The 17437-nt window shown below is 46.0% G+C and overlaps 1 protein-coding gene across 2 annotated transcripts; it reads right to left on the bottom strand.

Moving 5' to 3' along the window:
- Positions 1 to 289: 289 nt before the first annotated feature.
- On the bottom strand, positions 290 to 17425 carry LOC104486004 (uncharacterized). 2 transcript variants are annotated; one of them, XM_086761067.1, is made up of 20 exons: positions 17267 to 17425; positions 17120 to 17176; positions 15432 to 15469; positions 14082 to 14222; positions 12881 to 12943; positions 11591 to 11711; positions 11070 to 11162; positions 9881 to 10041; positions 8700 to 8785; positions 8400 to 8483; positions 7145 to 7207; positions 6929 to 7006; positions 6748 to 6836; positions 5953 to 5989; positions 4551 to 4699; positions 4274 to 4336; positions 3883 to 3958; positions 3138 to 3222; positions 2877 to 2964; positions 290 to 2291 (listed from the first exon to the last, which is right to left on the bottom strand). In XM_086761067.1, the coding sequence occupies exons 1-20, from the start codon at positions 17423 to 17425 to the stop codon at positions 2181 to 2183; spliced, it is 1842 nt and encodes a 613-aa protein (XP_086617193.1). In that variant the 3' UTR covers positions 290 to 2180. The 2 variants fall into 2 exon arrangements, with proteins under 2 accessions (XP_086617193.1, XP_086617198.1); XM_086761072.1 differs by lacking the exons at positions 290 to 2291; positions 2877 to 2964; positions 3138 to 3222 and adding an exon at positions 3231 to 3626.
- Between the last annotated feature and the right edge of the window lie 12 nt (positions 17426 to 17437).

Genomic DNA, 17437 nt, shown 5'->3' with positions numbered 1-17437 from the left:
AGTTCATTCTTCTTCCCACTGTTAGCAGGATGCAGGTATTATTTTTAAAAAGTAACAAGCTTCACTTTAGCTCCTATCTTTCCTCCTAGCAACTTGAGCTCCCTTGCTCTGCCCAGAGGATGAACTAAATATTGAAATTATAGTTTTAGGGTAGTGTATCATTTAGGAAGGGACTTAAAAAAAATAGCTTAATCTAGCAGGATGATAACTGAATATTTAAAACACCCATCTCTAATCCCTTGAGTAACAGCATTAAATTAGGGAATATTCAACCATTTCCTTAAATCAGTAATGTTCCTGGCAGAAATTTATTCTTGTCAAACACTTATCGATCCCTTATTGCTATACAATGCATTTAATCAGTGTTTCATTCTCAGGTTTGTTGGTCATGTTTAATAACTTATCATTAATAATAGAGGAAATACTTTGCTTTTAAACTGTTCTTCATAAAAACCGAACCATACTAGAATCTAGTGAAAAAATAGTTATGGCAGTATCACATAGAGGAATTTAAGAGAAAAGACAGTATCAACCGTATAATTAATTAAACTGAGGATGCTGGTGACAGCTGATGGTAGGAGTTGATGCTTTAACTCAGATGATTAAGGAGGAAACAGCAATGCAGTATTCTTCCATTCAGATGCCATCTGACTTAACTTTAGCCATTAGTAAAGTGCTGTTTTAAGAGTGGATATGTACGGGGGGAAAAAAAACCCTGAACTGTACTGAGTTTGGGAGAAGCTGCAACTACTTTTTGTTCCTTCTTTCCTTCCAAGCTAAGTGAGAATACAGTGATCTTCTCTGCTCCTGGCTGTAGGACAGCTTCTCCAGCAGCCTGATCACAAGCCCAGCATACCCGATGAGGTAGGCAACAGGAGATGCCTGAGCATTAACCCCAAACTACTCCAAAATGAACACAAGTGCTTAGCTTTGGTTACTCCTGGGCCTTTTCTTATCTTTCATGTGGCCCTAGTGCTGCCAGCAGGATGCAGGTACTTGGAGGTTACAGTCTGGAACCTATCACTGAAACAGTGCTGTGGCTTAGAGCCAGGCCATGCTTTACGCAGTATAGCCTCATCTTTAATCAATGTCTTAATTTGACCTTGATTACTTTAGGAAGTACACTTGGGATAAGAGGGGGTTGGCTTACCTAGAGCAGCCTCTTTTGCTGCACATAGCTTTGTGCAACGTTTTTCTTGCGCCCAGCTTCAATTCTTGTAGTAGCTTGGTAGCATTTCCTACAGATTTCACCCATTTGTAATAGCTGGCTCAGTACCCCTTGAACAGTATTTCAGTGTTACTAGGCAGTTTCTTCTATTTGGACACATAAATGATAGTAGGTTTATACTTCAGCAACCAGTGGGAGAAAAGAGGCTCTCCAAGGCTTAGTTTGGGAAAGAGATGTACAACAGAATGCCACAACCCTGGACCAGGGCTTTGGGTCACAGAATTGATGGGAGTTCATGCTGTGCTTTTTCCTCCTCTTGCATGCAAGGCTGAAGGTGAGTGGGACTGCTCATGCAGCGAGCACAGCCTTACTTTGTGCAACAGCTGGACTGACCTTGCACTGCGTGCAGCATAGGGGACAGAAGCACAGTGACACTGCCATAGCTACAGGGTTTCTATTTTGCTGAACAGCTATCTAAGTAAGGGGCTAAAACACACACTACCTAATTGCAGGTGTGTTAAGATCCTCCTCATTCTAAGGGAGCTAAGCGTTATTTGCTGCCTCTCCACCTCAAAACAGTACCTTTGTTATATCCTGGAGCAGGAGGAGTTGTGTGAGAAGGTTCAAGGTCTAGGGATTGCACCTTTCCATGCACAGTAGCATGAACTGCCCATGTGCAGTCCTGAAGATGCAACTGTCTTCCATCTTTACACAGGACACCTACATGGAAAGAAGTTGCAGAAGATAGTTGCAGCTTCCCCTGACGGTAAAAACACAGTAAGGAACTAGCTAGCACAGCTGGTCTCCCCAGTATAAACTGGAGCATCCAATAACAAACAGCAAAAATGATGCCTGCTCAACAGCAGTGCCTGCTTAGATCAGCGTTCCTCCCCATTACTCAAATGGGCCTGCTACTAAGCCTTATTCAGATGAACATTGAAAAAAGTCCACTTCAATACTTGGTCAGGTCAGACTAGGACAAATAGACTTATTCCCCATCTTGGTCGTTCCATCATGCGAGGATGTCATAATAAATGGATGGTTTTTTGGTCTGGTAACGAAACTGCTCTAGCTTCAAGCCAATCCTCAGAAGAACAGCTTCATCCCACCATTTTGCCATGACCTGGGAGAAGATAAGAGAGGCAGAGAGAGAAGGGGGGAGGAGGGGGAAAGTTGCATCATCACATACATACACTCTTGAAAGTAACTAACAGAGTTTCTGCCTGCCCGCCCCCCCCGGGCCAACAGCACCAAAAGGACACATGCTTTTCCCTCTTACCCCAGTAAGTATGGTATCACTGCATTTGGGATAAAGGCAGCTGGGTGACTTGTAAATGAAAGGTCCATGTCTTGTAATTACATTAGTTCCACTTCAAGAGGCAGAAGGGCAAGGAAAGACTTAAAGAAGAAGTTACAGAACTCAGAAATAAGGAAAAGAAGAAAGAGTAGTGACAAATAGTGGGTACTGATGCAAGTAGACAGGGAGATAAAGAAATCCTATCTCCCAGATACCTGAAAAGTCCCTCTGCCACTCAGGAGTGAGCTACTCTCAGGCAAATTTCTTCACTCACAAGTTAAAACTTTATTACCAGTACCTGCCAGCTTTTTGAGTGTGCTGTGTGGAACAGTAGAAACCTGGTTATAGTGGTTCAGGTCAAAGCCAGCTGGGGATTTTGTGACCCAGCATTCACAAAGAGCCAATACTCACCTGAAAGCTGATGGGAAGCCCAGCAGTAGAATATCCAACAGGGACCACAAGGCCTGGAATCCCAGTGAAGTTAGCAAGCTGCATGAACCTGTGGGAAAAGCTGTCATCAGCATTCCTGCCCTGGGACAGTCATCCTTTTTGGGGGGAGGCAGCTAGGATCGATCTCTCCAGCTCTACAGCCTGAGCTCCTTCGGTTAGTGCAGCTAGTCTCCGGCTGTCCACAAGCTTTTGCTTCCATAGTGCAAGCAGCACTCTTCTTACCTCATGGACCGGACTGCGAAGGTCATATCGCTGCTCCCAGTCAAGAGGTCAGATTCAAAGATTCTTGGGGCAGTGCAAGGAACAGCTGTGGAGGAATCACAGTATGACTGAGATTGAAAGGGGCCTCAGGAGGTCATCCTCTCTAACCATCTGTCTCAAGGATGGTCAGCTAGAGCAGGTTGCCCAGAACCATGTCTGAATGGCTTTTGAATATCCCTAGGGATGGAGATTCCACAGCCTCTCTGTACAACCTGATCCAGTGCTTAAAGAGCAGAGGAAGAATCAGGCAGTGGGCAATCTTCAAGGAACAGCTCAGTTCGTTAAAGCCAGAGGTTTGATTTACATTGGTGATGCAAACTCATGCCCCTGGAACACAACCAAGTCGCTGGGATTTATTAATAAAGCAGTTAGTCCATTTAGAACAAGAATGTTTGCATACATAAGTAGATGTCCAGTCCTTCCTGTGTAAGTGTGCTGGCTCTGCAGCTCCTGTTTCAAGTAACAAAAAGGAGTTTCTCAATGCTATGGATATAGGCAACAAGTCTAGAAATACACAGGAAATGTAGAAATACACAGCAGTCTTTCTAACCAAGCTGCATTATCTTCTAAAGGCTTGAGGCACAGCAAAATATTTGCACAAAAGTCATGCTCTTAAAATTGAGGAGGGAAAGTTCATGGAGTGACTGTTCTTAAAATGCACCACAGAGCTGTTGGGAACCAGCTCTTTGGCCAAGGCTGCCAATACCTGGTGTAAGGATACAGTTCACAGTGGTGAAGATTTCTTGCAAAAATCTCATGCTCCGAGTTCTCTGTCGATTTGCCTGCAAGCAGAAAGACTACTGTCTGACCAGGCCCTCTTGGTTCATGAGGCTCATATTTGATGTTGACAGACTCTGCCCATCAGAGCCTATGTCTTTGCTAAAGAAGACACCATTCCTGCAGTTTGGAATCATGATGCAGGACACCAGTCCAGGTGGCATATCCTCTATGGTGCCCCACCATTCAGCATGCTTTCACAGAAGAGGGCAGTACAGCTGGGTGACATCTTTCCACATGTTTGGGGAGGTTAAGAGAACCCCACCTTTACAATTTAACTAGGTGCCTCCCTTCAGCCTTCACCACAGTAAGTTCCTTACCGTAATATAATCCAGAGCTGTGAATTGGGAAGCCAAGGCCAGGTTAGCCCGAGTCTCCAAATTCTGAAAGAGAAAACATTGATCGTGGCTGTGCTTGTAAGAAACAATGTGACAGCCCAGGAGTTCTCTTACAGGTCTCCTCTCCTCTATCAGTAGTCATCCAACAGGTGGTTTGTCACAGAAAAAGCAGGAGAGCCTCAGGTTTCTCGCTGGTACGACACTTGTTCTGTATCAGCCAGGACAACTATTGCCACTGATCCAAGCCACTGCTACTTACCATTTCCTGGAAATGTTTATTGAAGTCAGGTTGCAGGAAGTCCCTCATCTCACTCAGAATGCAGATTACATGTGCTACTCGAACTTCTTCCATCTCTGGAAGAGACACTTCAACTACGCTGGCTCCCAAACTCTGCAGGTGCTCCACAGCTGCATACAGAACAGGTAAAGCACAGACAGCATCCCTGAGTTCTCCAAACTTCATAGAAGGGCTGCGAATCCCCACCCCCTTGAGAAGTTAAGAGACCCCATAGGTCATTACAAGGCAAGCATCTTCAGTGCACCATGTGGCATTCAGACTGCTGCAGCTGCTTCTCATAGGTAAAAGCCCTCAGCCTAACTAGATCTCAGTTTTCTAACAAGGCAGGGGTAGGGACTTGCAGACAGGTCCTAACTTACCCGCGACCTTTCGGATAAGTTCATCTCCTCTCTCTAGCCCCACAGTTAAACACCAAAGAGTAGAGGTGGACTGACACTGCTTCCCTGAAAACTTGACGCGACTGGTATTTTATCAGCATGAAGTGATTATTTAGCATCATGAGATTCCCATTCAAAGCCTCTTCTGAGCCGTAATGGTAAAGGAACCCGGGAGATACTCAAGAGACCAGGTTCACTAAATCCTGATGCACTTTAGCAAGGCTGAACACTAAGACTTCAGAAAAATAATCTTTTGCAGTCTAAAAAGAATCTTCTTTCTTTGACCCCAACTTCTTAATAAATACTCAAGCTTGCCTATTTCACTGGCTATGCTGCATCTCTCCTCAGAAAACTCTACAGATGTAGAAGCCTGTCTATAGAAATAAAGGAGGCTGAAGAAAATCCAGGCAAACAAAGCCTGAATACTGTTAACTATCTCAGCTCCAACGCATAGGAGACCAACTACTATACCAGGCATTGTAGAGTCTTTCTCCCCCACTCCCAGGGACTCACCAGGGTCAATTTTGCTTAGTCTAAAATCTGACAAAGCCACCCTAAAGGCACTATTTGTCTGATTTAAAGGAAATGCCAAAGGACTGGATACATCATAAAGACCTAGCCTGGTCTTTCCTACTGAACATTATGGTGTGAAACAAGTCCCTCCCTCAAAAGTCTTTTACCATTAAAGCTTGCAGAGTAAGTATTGCTGAGCACAGATCTGCCTTTATACAGACAGAGGCTTAGCACACTGGACTGCATTCTTCCATTGTACCCTGACAGGCCTACAACTGCTGAGCTTTTTAACCCTCAGCAGTCAGGAGGGCTTCCCTAATACAAAGCTATTGCTGTTTGTCCAGCCAGGCCTCTTTAAGCATCTGCCTTTCAAGGACTTCAAGCGAGGTCTTTTAAATGCATACATATGAGGAGCACCAAGTGATACCATAACATCAGGCAGAATAAGAGACTTACAGACTTTTCATCTTTACCTTTCTCACAGATGGACAGGACTTCAGCATCACATGCCTAGAGAATAAGAGGAAAGAACTAAGTAGACTTTAGTATCTGCCCTCCTTTCTTTGGTGAGCACACTCACCAAGACTTTGGTCCTCATGGAGCTTTCCTTGTTCCTATCCGTAATGCTAGTGAAACACAGCCCTCCAGTACTGCCTTAGGCTACCTGGTCTAAGAGAACAGCTTGCAGGTCATATCCCTAAGGAAAAAGAAAGGTCCTCTTTTCCAGAGGAGAGGATATTCCTCCTCTGCACCGGGGTAGAGCCAGAAAGAGTCCTTGTTTTCCTCCAGGGAAGAAATCCTGAGAACATTTGTGGGGTTGCATTACAATTGCCAGGCAGTACTAGCTTGCAAGCCCAGTTTCTACAATGAAATGATGAAATATCACTCTGCAGCTAGAGCACTGTCTCCAAATGGATACACTAATTTTCCTAATTTGATTTTAGACTAACTGCCTTTTGTAATCATTTCAGAAGCTTTGCTTCCAATAGGAACAGCAGTACGAGGAAGCATACTGCCATCAACTGTACAGTCATTAGCATTCCTCTTCCCTCCAAGAGACTTTTATTCAAAAGGCTGCCTTAGGGAAAAAAAAAAAAAAAAAAACACATCTATCCCTGTTGATGTTTTCACCCAGGCATATTCTCTTACAATTGTAGGACTAAATATGAGACCCTCTGATGGTGACAGGCAAGAGAACAGTGAATGCACTGAATTCCTTTAAAATCTTGTTTTGCAAAGCAGCAGAAAGAGAGAGGTAGAACAGGCACCTCAAAAAATGTCCAGTCCACTCCCAGTTTTAAGCCTTTCAGGTCAGATGCACACATACCAGATAGGGTTGCTTTGGGCTGTTTTAATCCTGCAGGGAACAAACAAGAGTTCCTCCGTTTATCTAGGATACCTCTAGGAAGGCAGAGCACCTGGGCTCAGGGAGGGAGAGGGCTCGCTTACCATATGGATAGAGCAGATCTGGCCCAGCAAGGATACTGTAAACAATGGCTGCATCTGCCACTGAGGTACAGATAGGGCCTGTAAAAGAAAGATCAGTTATAAAAATGTGACAAGGGATAAATAGTACCTTCCTCCCAAAGTCTTTTGTAGGCACAGATTGCCTCCCCAATGAGGAGGCACAGCAAAGCCCCAGAAGTGCAGCACAAGTCCTCTTACCTGCGCTGACTGTGGAATAGGAGAGCGGCAAGCTGCCATGACAACTGATGCGCCCAAACGTACCTAGAGAAAAATAAATTAGCAGTTAGCTAGCTACCAGCAGTTGCTGGTAAGATCTGACCTAGAAGGCTCTGGTGCATCCAGTCAGTAAGCAATACACCCCTGTCAGTCACTTTTATATCTGCTGTTTCAGAGCCCAGTCACTCATCTTTCAGTACCCTGTTCCACTGACCATGATCTGTCTCATCAGTGAAACAGATGCATTCAACAAATAGTGAAACTGTTTCCCCCCATAAGAAATTACTTAGTTGAGGGGAAATGTGTGCAGGGACATTTTGAAATACATGTATCTAAATATGCAGAAGCAGCATCTATGGTATGGAGAGTGGAGAAGCAGGAGCAGGATTATCAACAGCAGGAGATTCTCTTCACCAGCGAGACTTTGTGCCTAACACCAGTTGTCTTCCGTGAGTACTCGTATCGCCTTTCTGAGCAGTTGGGTTTTTGTCATCGTCATCATTATCTTCCTCAGATGAATCAAGATTAATCAAGTTGATCACATGTGAAGGATGGAAAAACAGAGTAATGGCTGAGTATCTGGTCTCAGATGAAGGAGCCAAGATGCTTCGGAATGATAAACCATTCCCAAAAGCCAGCATCTCTTCCAAGTGACAATCCTGCCTTGCCATCTTCCATGCTGTAGACACTGCTCTTTGCTTTTCTTATGTCCTCAGCACATTCTCCTTGATTACATTAATTCTTACTGCAAAAACTGCAATGGTACTTGTTGTAACACTGAGATAAGAGGGAATGACTACATCCTGGTTTCACACAAGCCTATGACCAGGTTTAACTTACCAGATACAAATCTGAACAGCATCAGCCTCTCCATATAACTGGGGTGATGGCAAACCATTGTAGGTGAAGATGCTTTTCACCAGCTCACTACAGATACCCAACTATGTTGGGAACACCTCCCAGCAAAGAAGGAAGATTGAAGAGGGACAAGTGGGTAGAAAGAAAAGCAGCATGCATGTTTTGTTTAGCATTTGACTCAAATACTTAAGTCAGGTTTTTTTGAACATCTATTCAATCTGCCAGCCCAGCCACATGACTCTCAGGGTGTTAAACTCCAGAGTTTCTCTGGACAAGTTTTGCTGGACAGGAATTAAGGGACTGTGCCTGACTTGTTTGTGGCATTCCGTCTGATACAGCAAACAAGACACACACCCCCTCCGTGATTAAAGGGTTCTACCTTTCAGCCCCACCACACCACAGAACGAAGCAGGAATCCTCACAGAGCCGCCTCCATCTGTGCCGATAGCCATGGGGCAGAGACCTGCAAAAAAAACCCCACACATTGGGGTGATCAGAAAGACATTGTGTTGCCCTGTCCGTTCTACGAGCAGCTGTAGCCAAGACAGCACACAGAGTGCTCTGTTCAGCTAGGAGTTCCCTCCAGCTTCTAAACCCCCTCATAAAAATTAAATGCCTGAGGTACTTTGGCTCAGGACCTTCCTCCTACCACCCTTGAATTCCATTTAAGACCACCTACCTGCTGCTACAGCTGCTGCTGACCCACTGGAGCTCCCACCTGTGAAGTGGTTCGGCTTGTAGGGATTCCTAGGGATCTTGTGGTACCTGAAGCAGACAAATAGTGTTGAATCTTTTCCTAGGAAGGACCATATGTGCTACAGGGCAAGAAACCAACCAGAAACACAGCTCAAGGATTCTGATCTCTTAGTAAAGAGATACCATTTAATCCCAGGTATGCTATGTCCCTAGAAAACAAGATTCAAAAGATACTTCTGCCTCAGAGTCCAATCTCTTGTTACCACAAGCAGCCTATCCAAGAGAGACACTCAAAGCAAGAGAAAAGATGCCACTCCAGCTCTTCCGTCTGCAACAGCACCGTGCCATTACTGCATGCCACAGTGCATTGTGCAGTTCCAAAAGGTGGAGCAGTTGGTGGGCAGCAATTCTTACAGACAGTCAAGTCTGCATCCTCAGCTCTGCCCTTCATCCCAGAGCAACAGCTCCTGAAGTCTTCAGCCTGACCACAGCCCCCAGACACCAAAAAGACCTGCCAGACAGCAGGCTATCCAGCCAACTTCACACAGTGAGGAAATGCCCTGGCAGGTAGTTGCAGCTGAAGGCAAGCCCCAGTTCCATCCAGCTGCACATGCACAAAGCATGGCTCTGCACATGGCTTATCAAGGAGCAGTGAGAACCACTGCTCTGGAATAGCAGTTCTTAGCTTGGCTACAGCTATAGAATTCACAACAGTAAAGCAAATTCCAGTGAACCTGTCTTAGCTAGGAAATAAAAACACTATGCTCTCCTGAGATGACCGTTCTGGGCCTTTAGCCATTACTGTGACTGAGCATTAGATTACTGTTTATTTGTTTTCTGTCACCACTTTTGTCTACCACTCATTCTGTAAACATTCACACCTCTGGGCCTGTAAGGCTTGGCAAACCAAGTTCCTTACTCAGCAGACACCACTTGGATTCTCTCCTTCCTTTGGTTTCAGGAACCTTCAGGCTTCCATGGCTACTCTGGTCCTCAAATCTACAATGCTGGGTTTTCATTCCCCCCAGGGTTCTCCCTGCATAGCATACTTCCATAAGTTTTATTTCCACATGCTTGCCCTATTTTTGTACCCTTCCCTATCAGTTCTGGACAGACTTTTATGTCTTTCTAGACAAGAGAGAGGAGAGGGGAAAGATTTTTTACCTATTAGGGTTGCATCCAGTTGTTCCAGTCCCTAGTTCATGCATGTTTGAGACCCCAATAATGATAGCCCCAGCTTCTCGTAGCCTCTTGGCCACAGTAGCATCTTCTGTTTCAGGCTCTGTCCCAAGATACACTGTTCCCACTCGGTGATGGTAAGGTACCTTAGCAAGAAGACACTTTATTATTCATCCTAAAACCCTGGCAAAGGAGGCAGGTACATGTGCATGCTTCATATGCGCACTTCAACTCCACAACAGATCCCAGACATTAGGACCCACAGAGGTAAGTAAGGGCTAGGAAGCCAACCAACTTGTCCTGTGTAGGTTTCTGTTAGGAGGGACACTTCAATATTTGGTCCTTCTCCCATGCAGAGGAGTCCATTTTATACCATGACACCAAAGAGTAGAAATATGTAGACAGTCAGAAAGTCTGTCTCCCTGCAGCAATGCAATTGCTATGCCCAGAGGTTGCAGAACAGTCACCTTGGCCCCACAGCACACAGGAGCTCTATTTACCATTTTTCTATGGACAGAGTTGCAGCGTTTCAGATCTGCAGTGCTTTGAAGCAAGGCACCAAGATTAGATGAATGCCAAAATACCAGATGGACTCATTTTCAGGGTATGCTAAGTACTCTTCACTTCGAAGCAGCAATGGAAAAATCTGTACATAAACAGGGCTCTCACTCTACGGGTAGGTCTCTGCAGAGCCTATGACAGCTTCACGGCACTGCCAGGAGTATTTAATGGTAACTGTTGTTAGGCCACAGGCAAAACTCCCTTGTGAGTGGAGATTTTCAAAGGAACTTGCATGTTTCTGACACGTGTCATTTAAGGTAAGGAAAGAGGGATACTTTGCCAGTGAAGCAGATTCAGCGCCTGAAAAAATACAGACAGATACACCCACTGCTACAGATGATTTTATACATTTGCATTTCATCATAAGAGCAACTGTTTCCCACCCCCACCCTCTGCTCCTCATGGATTAAAGAAATCGGTAAAAGATACGGAATATGTCTGCTCTACCCAAGATCTGTCTTCACCTGGCCAAACGTGTTAATCCTACTCATTAAACTCACATGCTACCCCCTATTACAAACATATTCTCAGGCTTCTGCTGAGAAGTTGGCCTTAAAACCTTGTTCAGCGAGTTATCCAGGTTGACCACCTGCAGCTAGACAAAGAAACCCACCACTTTGAACTCTTCTTTCAGACACACTGGGATGCCATCCAGATAAGACAGGGTACATTTATTCCTGTAACGAGCAGTGGAGGCCTCAGCCATCTGCACAGAGATAAAAAAAAAAGTGTATGTTATATGTATTTAGTTGAGCTGAAGGTCACTACCAGTATCAGAGCAGATACCAAAAATGGCTTTCCTAGGCTGCTACTGAGCCAAACTATAAATTCTTTCTTCTTCCACCATATGCTGGTGGGAAACTACTACTTGGAAGCATCTATACCAATAGATGCCACATGAACACAGAAGTCCTGTTTTAAACATAGTCATCCAGCAGGAAACAGACTGCTTTAATGCTACCTCTCTTTCCAGGAAGGAAAGCAACCTTGTCTACAGTCCTCTGCACAAGAAGGGAGGAAAAATGTACATATTTTTCTGTGCAATATATCAGCAGAAGAGCCTCTGCCCCTTATAATGGATGCTACTGCTCTTAGGGTGGAAGAGGCTCCTTTCCTATCAGAGGCAGACATTACCAGCATTATTTGCTCCTGGTCCCATTGCACTATCGCTCTGAGTGGGGGCGTGGATTTGTTGCAGTCCTCCAGCACGGCAATGATGTTCTTTGCTACCTCAGATGGTGTCAGCTTCCCACTCCTACAGGACAGAAGAAGCTGGGACCTTGTTACAAGACCCCCACACCACACCCACAAACAGAGTTTGTCTCTCATGTAGCAAGATGGTAGCTGTCACAGCTGTAAGCAAGAACTGGATAAGAATTAGTGTGTAGTGATCATTTCAGTTGACACCATCAAGACAGGAGACTTCTTTCCTCAAGGGGAGAATTTGCCTACACAGCACAGCCCCAACTCTTAGAGAAGGGGCAGGAGCTAGGAGTGTTACCCAGATATTCCTGAACCACCAGATAAACAGGGAAGGACAGCTGACAACTTTATAGAGTCTTCAAGCTCCTGAAAGCCTGAGGCTATAAAACTCCCAGTATCATGAGCTAGGACCAAAAGGCCAGCCCCCTTTATACAGGCCTCCCATTACAGGGAAGAGGCTCCCAGCAGTACTGTCATAACCCACCTTTAACAAACATGCCTTCCCTCCCTCCTTGCAAAAGGCTACATTACACCACAAACACATCTCTCTCCGGCTGACAAAAGCCTCACAGTCAGGATGCACCTATAACACCAGACAGCAGTGTCAGCCTTTTGCTCCATGGCTGCAGCCTGCTGCCACAGGTGACCCTCGAGGAACAAGTGCCAGGAGCACAAGAGGATTTACCTGAGTGCTCCATATGTGCCACATGTCCCAGAGGCAACCAGGAACTACCGAGCAGCCAACAGCTCGCAGAACCTCAGTGTCAGGGATGTGCTTCCAGCTCTTTCCAAGCTAGACACATTTACTGGGTGAAAGCAGGCAAACTGCTCAGAGGAGCACAAGCAGCTGGGGAATAAACGGATCCTTCAGAGACCCACAGTATGTGCAACTTGCATCATCCAGATGAACCTTCCACTCCTTCTCCCTCACGTGTTTGGGCAAACAAGGTATGTAGAAATCTTTCCCAGAGAAGACTGATAATAAGCCAAGGAAAACAGCATTAAAATATCTTTGCAGGGCTTGTAGAAGTTATGCCAGCTCTCCAGGTTGGCTTTCCTTCATTATTCTGTTAGAGGGAAAGGACTGCAGAGGGTGATGCTAAACAATGGTACCTCAAGGACAATCCTAACAAAGAGATGCCCAAGAGCTTGTGGAACAGCAGCAGCCCACAGCAGGGGAACATGCAAGATAGGTTGTTCCGAGACCACAATTTCACCTACCGGTAGCAGTCCAGGTAGTCTTTGATCCCTTTGAAGCTAAACCCATTGCTAGCAGAATCAGACCTGCAAAGAAAGGATTAAACGGGCAACTGCGAACTATGAAAGCCACCTGTTTAGACCTGTAAACTTCAATATCACAAGGATTCACATTAGCAAACTGCTTAAAAACTAAATCAATAGCTCTAGTGCATAAGAAATAGACTGTTTCTTATCACAACAGGAGCAACATAAGATCATCTGAAGAGCTAGCTACATGATGTCTCCATATCATCACCCAGCCCAAAAGCCATATCCTGGAACAGGACAGCGTACAGCACCATAATGTGCTATGCAGGGAAGAGGCATAGCACGTTATGTAACCTGCCCTGTAATACCCCATGTATCACCAGTGGAGCTAGGGACACAAGAACCAGAAGGCTGCACTCACCCTGACCAATGCCTGGAGGAAATACATCTCTTCCTCTAAAGTGAAGGAGGTGAAAGTTTTTTCTTGCTTTACCTTAAGAACTCTAACAAGGAACAAGTTTAGTCTTGTTAAAAGCAGACACACATACAGAGAACCCACTCTCTGAGATACTCATGAAGTGGAACTCATAGACATCTTCAGTAACTACTGGATAGGCCCACAACTAAGAACCAAACCAGATGGGAAAGAGCATTCATAGCCCAAGTAATGTTTCACTAGGAATCTAGTGGGATTTAATAAAATACAGACTGCAATCAAGAAGCTGAACAGGGTTTTCTCCAAGTAACCTAACTGACAAAGCCTAATTTCTTGTGGGTTGTTATCTTTGTACCCTGTGTTCCTTCACTTCTCACAGCAACCTCTGTGGTCTCTTTGAGATTCCTTGCAGGCAAGAAACAGCACACCTGCAAACTCACTTAAAGGGATGTACACGCTGACTAGCCAACCACCACATATATCTGCTCTAACAGTGCAATGGGAGCCCTGGCAAGGGCAGAATTTGGTCCCTCCCCAGTGAGCAGACTCCCTGAAGCTTGCAGAAGCTTCGCATTGCTTGTAACTACTGGCGATTTGTAAGTCACAACAGGGACGATGACTGACAGCACAATTTGCTTTGTAAAGTAGCCGGGTGTGTAAAAACATTTTAATCCAGATTACTGACAACAACAGCTTCCCACTAATATAATAGTGCCAACATGTGTTCTTCCACTCCTCTCTTACACATCACATACTGACCTTGCATCTATCAGCTGCTCAATAATATCCGGAGTGCTTTTAGCCTCAGACGTGTCTTCTGCAACCTCCGCAGCAACCTCCGGGATAAATGTGGGATCTTCGAGAATGTCAAGTGAACGCATGAGCGAGAAGTTGTTCAGCCTGAAAGAGAGAGAGTCACTGCTAGAGTTCGCAAGCTCTACCATGACTAATTTTCCAAACTGTTCCGGGGAAACCTTACCCAAGAATATTTTCTCTTAGCAGTCTGCTCTCACAGCAGGGAGCTGCAACAGTTACAAAATAATCTCTCACACCTTTCCTCAAGGCAGCATCAGATCTATTCTTCTTGCTTAACAAAGCCTCCTACCTCTTGACATAAGGCCAGCCAGCCTCCATAAACCCAAACTGGGAAAGAAATAGTGAAAGTTTTTTATTCACTTTAATTAGGCATATCGCCCACAGGCCAATAAAGACAGGAACGGAGAGGAAAAGAAAAGGAGAAAGTAGTATAAGCCATACATTCAAGCACTAATACTGTGAAAATAAGCCTCTTCAGACTTCTTCATCTTTCAACACAGTCTGTTTCCAACCAAACACCACAAGGATTACAGCACAAGTCCAGGGCTGTAAGCAAGAAAATCAAGACCCTGTTATAGATGTCAATGAATGATCTGCTGTATAACAGCAGTGACACTTGTCTGAGTTTGATTTGCTCAAAAAGCCCATATTTCAAGTAAAAATTCAGGGGTACCAACTGTGTTTAATACATTTCTCAGTGTCCTGGGACCTGCACAGATGACCCATCAAATGACGGGCAAACTATGTGAGCCAAGCCTGAGCTTGAGGTTCCTGACACCTCTCACCTGAGTGGCTTTCAGTGCAACATACTCTTGAAAGCGGTTTCTAAACAAAAACGTAAGGGAGAGAGAAGAAGAAAAGGCCAACCTAAAACAGTGAGTGTCTTTAAAAAGAACATACTAAAACCTCTGAACTTCATGTCTGGCCTCATTTCCCTGCTACTGGTGATAAACACATCAGATTGACACATCCACAGGCTTTTGAAGAAAGACTGCTCTTTAGCAAAAGGACAGAAAGGCAAGGAGGCAAGCTGATGAATTTGGTTTCTATGCACCTGCCTATGAAAAAAGGTTAACTTCTTCTAATAGAGACCCGCTCAAACTAGACTAGTTAAAAAAAAAAAAATCTAGTAAACAACATCTATGACATAGTATTCCTCGCTCTCCGATCAAATTACGAGCTTCTCTCTTAGAAAAGGTCATTTCAGACAACCTGCAAGTGGTGTGCAAGCACCTTTAAAAAAAACCCACAAAAACAACAAGCTTGGAGGGGGAGAAAACTCCTAACTCTTACCTTATTAAGAATGGCAGTAAGCAGATCTGTCCAAAAGCCTAGAAGAAAGTAAGCAGAAACATTGGTTTGCTGTAACTTTGACCTGAACACCTTCCTCACTAGACAAGGAATGCTGAAAGTGGAATTGCTGCAGTCTCAGAGCACCCTAGGGAGCACACAATGCTATGTAGCATAAAAATAACACAAACATTTGTATTTCAGGCCACAAAAGTGGCCTGAACTGCTCCCCCCCCCCCACTTCTCATTTATATAATTATAAAGAGTGTATTCTTCTGGCTCTCCTGCCTTTGTCCTTCCCTGACTCAGCCCAGAAAGCCTGCAGCTGCAGGCTGCAACACCGTTAAGAGGCATCTATATAGCTCCCATCCATTACTTCCTTCACATTCCACAGATTATGCAAACACTGGATACGGTAGAAGCTTATTATTATTCTGCTTATTTCACTGTTAGGATCTTCCCTGTCTCTTTACTGCTCCTGCAGTAAACCGAGTTAACTTGGAAAAGCATGAGAAATTTAGAGGCTCCATGGTAGCAGACAGCTGAAAACACTCTTCGAATACCCTGGTTCCCAGTGTAGCAATACCAGCAGTCCCAAGGAGACCAGCCTTGTTCTAGCCTGTCTGAAAACGGACTACAAAACCTGTTAAGGGATGTACAAATACAGTACAAGTCTGAAGCAAGGCTTACACTCCCAGAGTCATGAAGTGATATGTTGCCTCATACGTTACATAAGAATTACCATCTCTTTTTGAAAACACATTGCTTCTAATCTACATCTAATCGAAGCACAATACTGTAGGAGACTGAGAATCTTGTGTCTCCTCTCCAAGGGGGATGCCAGGAAAGGAAATGAGCCCAGGGGCGTGCACCAGAAGCAGCCACAAAGGAAAGGATAAAACTCATATTCTGGTTGTTATATCCTGGAAGAAAGCCACTTGCAAAGTATTCTCACGAACAAACACAGCCCAACCAGCCGCCAAGCTCTGTAACAGGTCACACTCCTGAAACAAGACATCCACGCCTGATCTCGACACTGGCTCAAAAGGAAAGACCCATCAGCAGCAGCAACAAAATCCACCTGCTTTGGGGTGGACGATGCCGCAAGGCGCTCACTGCCAAGGGGACGCAGGCTTTTCTTCCCCCGGCACCCCGCTGTACAGCGATCACACCTCTTCCACAAGCCCACAGGAACACCAAAGCCCACCGGAGGGGAGCACGAAGGGGAAACTTCAACACCAAAGCCCCCCGCCCCGAAGAGAGCAATGAGGGGACAGCTGCCTTCAGCGCCTTCCCAAAAATCCTACTCAGGGGGCTGAAGGACCTGAATCCCTTCGCACCCCAGCAATACCGGTGGCGGCTGCATTCTGAGTTTAATGTCGGCTTCGGGCTCTCCTCACCCGTGACACCCTCACCCCCAGGCCAGCTCTCTCTCCCCCTCCCCACGGCATCCCACCTGGGGGACAGCGTGAAGCCAAAACCACTCAGAGAGCCGCAGCTTCCCTACAATCCCCCTACAAACGTGGGTTTTAACCTTCCAACCGAGACCCCCTCCCTCCGAAGTCCCCAGCAGTTTCATCCTCGTCCGGTTTTCCCCCGGCAACCCCGGGATTTTACAGCCGTTTATCCGGCTCCCCCCTCGCCGGCAGGTGCCGGGCCTCGGCGGCGACCCTACCCCCCCCCCCCCTCACCGTGTTGGCTACATGGACGAAGAGGCGCAGGCTGGAGCCGCACAGCCGCGGGGCCCACTGCGGAGAGAAGGCGAGAAGTGAGCGCCGGGCCCCGCTGCCGCTGCCGCCACCTCCCCACCCGCTTCCCGCTCCCTCCCCGGCGCTCACGGGATCCCGCGGCGGGCTGCGGCTCCGCGCCTCGGCCCGGCCCGGTTCCCGGCGGCGCAGCACGGCCCCGGCGCTGCCCGTGTGCCGCCGCACGCAGCACAGGTAGGCGGCGGCAACCGGTAGCAGGAGCAAAAGGAGCAGCAGCACCGCCGGCGCCATCACTTCCCCTCT

The sequence above is a fragment of the Chlamydotis macqueenii genome, chromosome 1, assembly GCF_036417535.1.
Source record: "Chlamydotis macqueenii isolate bChlMac1 chromosome 1, bChlMac1.mat, whole genome shotgun sequence".
NCBI classification, from domain to species: Eukaryota; Metazoa; Chordata; class Aves; order Otidiformes; family Otididae; genus Chlamydotis; species Chlamydotis macqueenii.
Note: the sequence above shows the minus strand (reverse complement) of the source record. Positions and strands in the feature narration are given on the sequence as shown.

Coding starts and splice junctions, on each gene's coding strand:
- LOC104486004 (XM_086761067.1), bottom strand. CDS start 17,425: ATGGCGCCGGCGGTGCTGCTGCTCCTTTTGCTCCTGCTACCGGTTGCC. Junction 4,700..5,952: donor CCTGTCCATCTGTGAGAAAG/GTAAAGATGAAA, acceptor TTCTGTATGCAG/CTGTGGAGCACCTGCAGAGT. Junction 3,223..3,882: donor GAACTGTATCCTTACACCAG/GTATTGGCAGCC, acceptor ATTCCTCCACAG/CTGTTCCTTGCACTGCCCCA.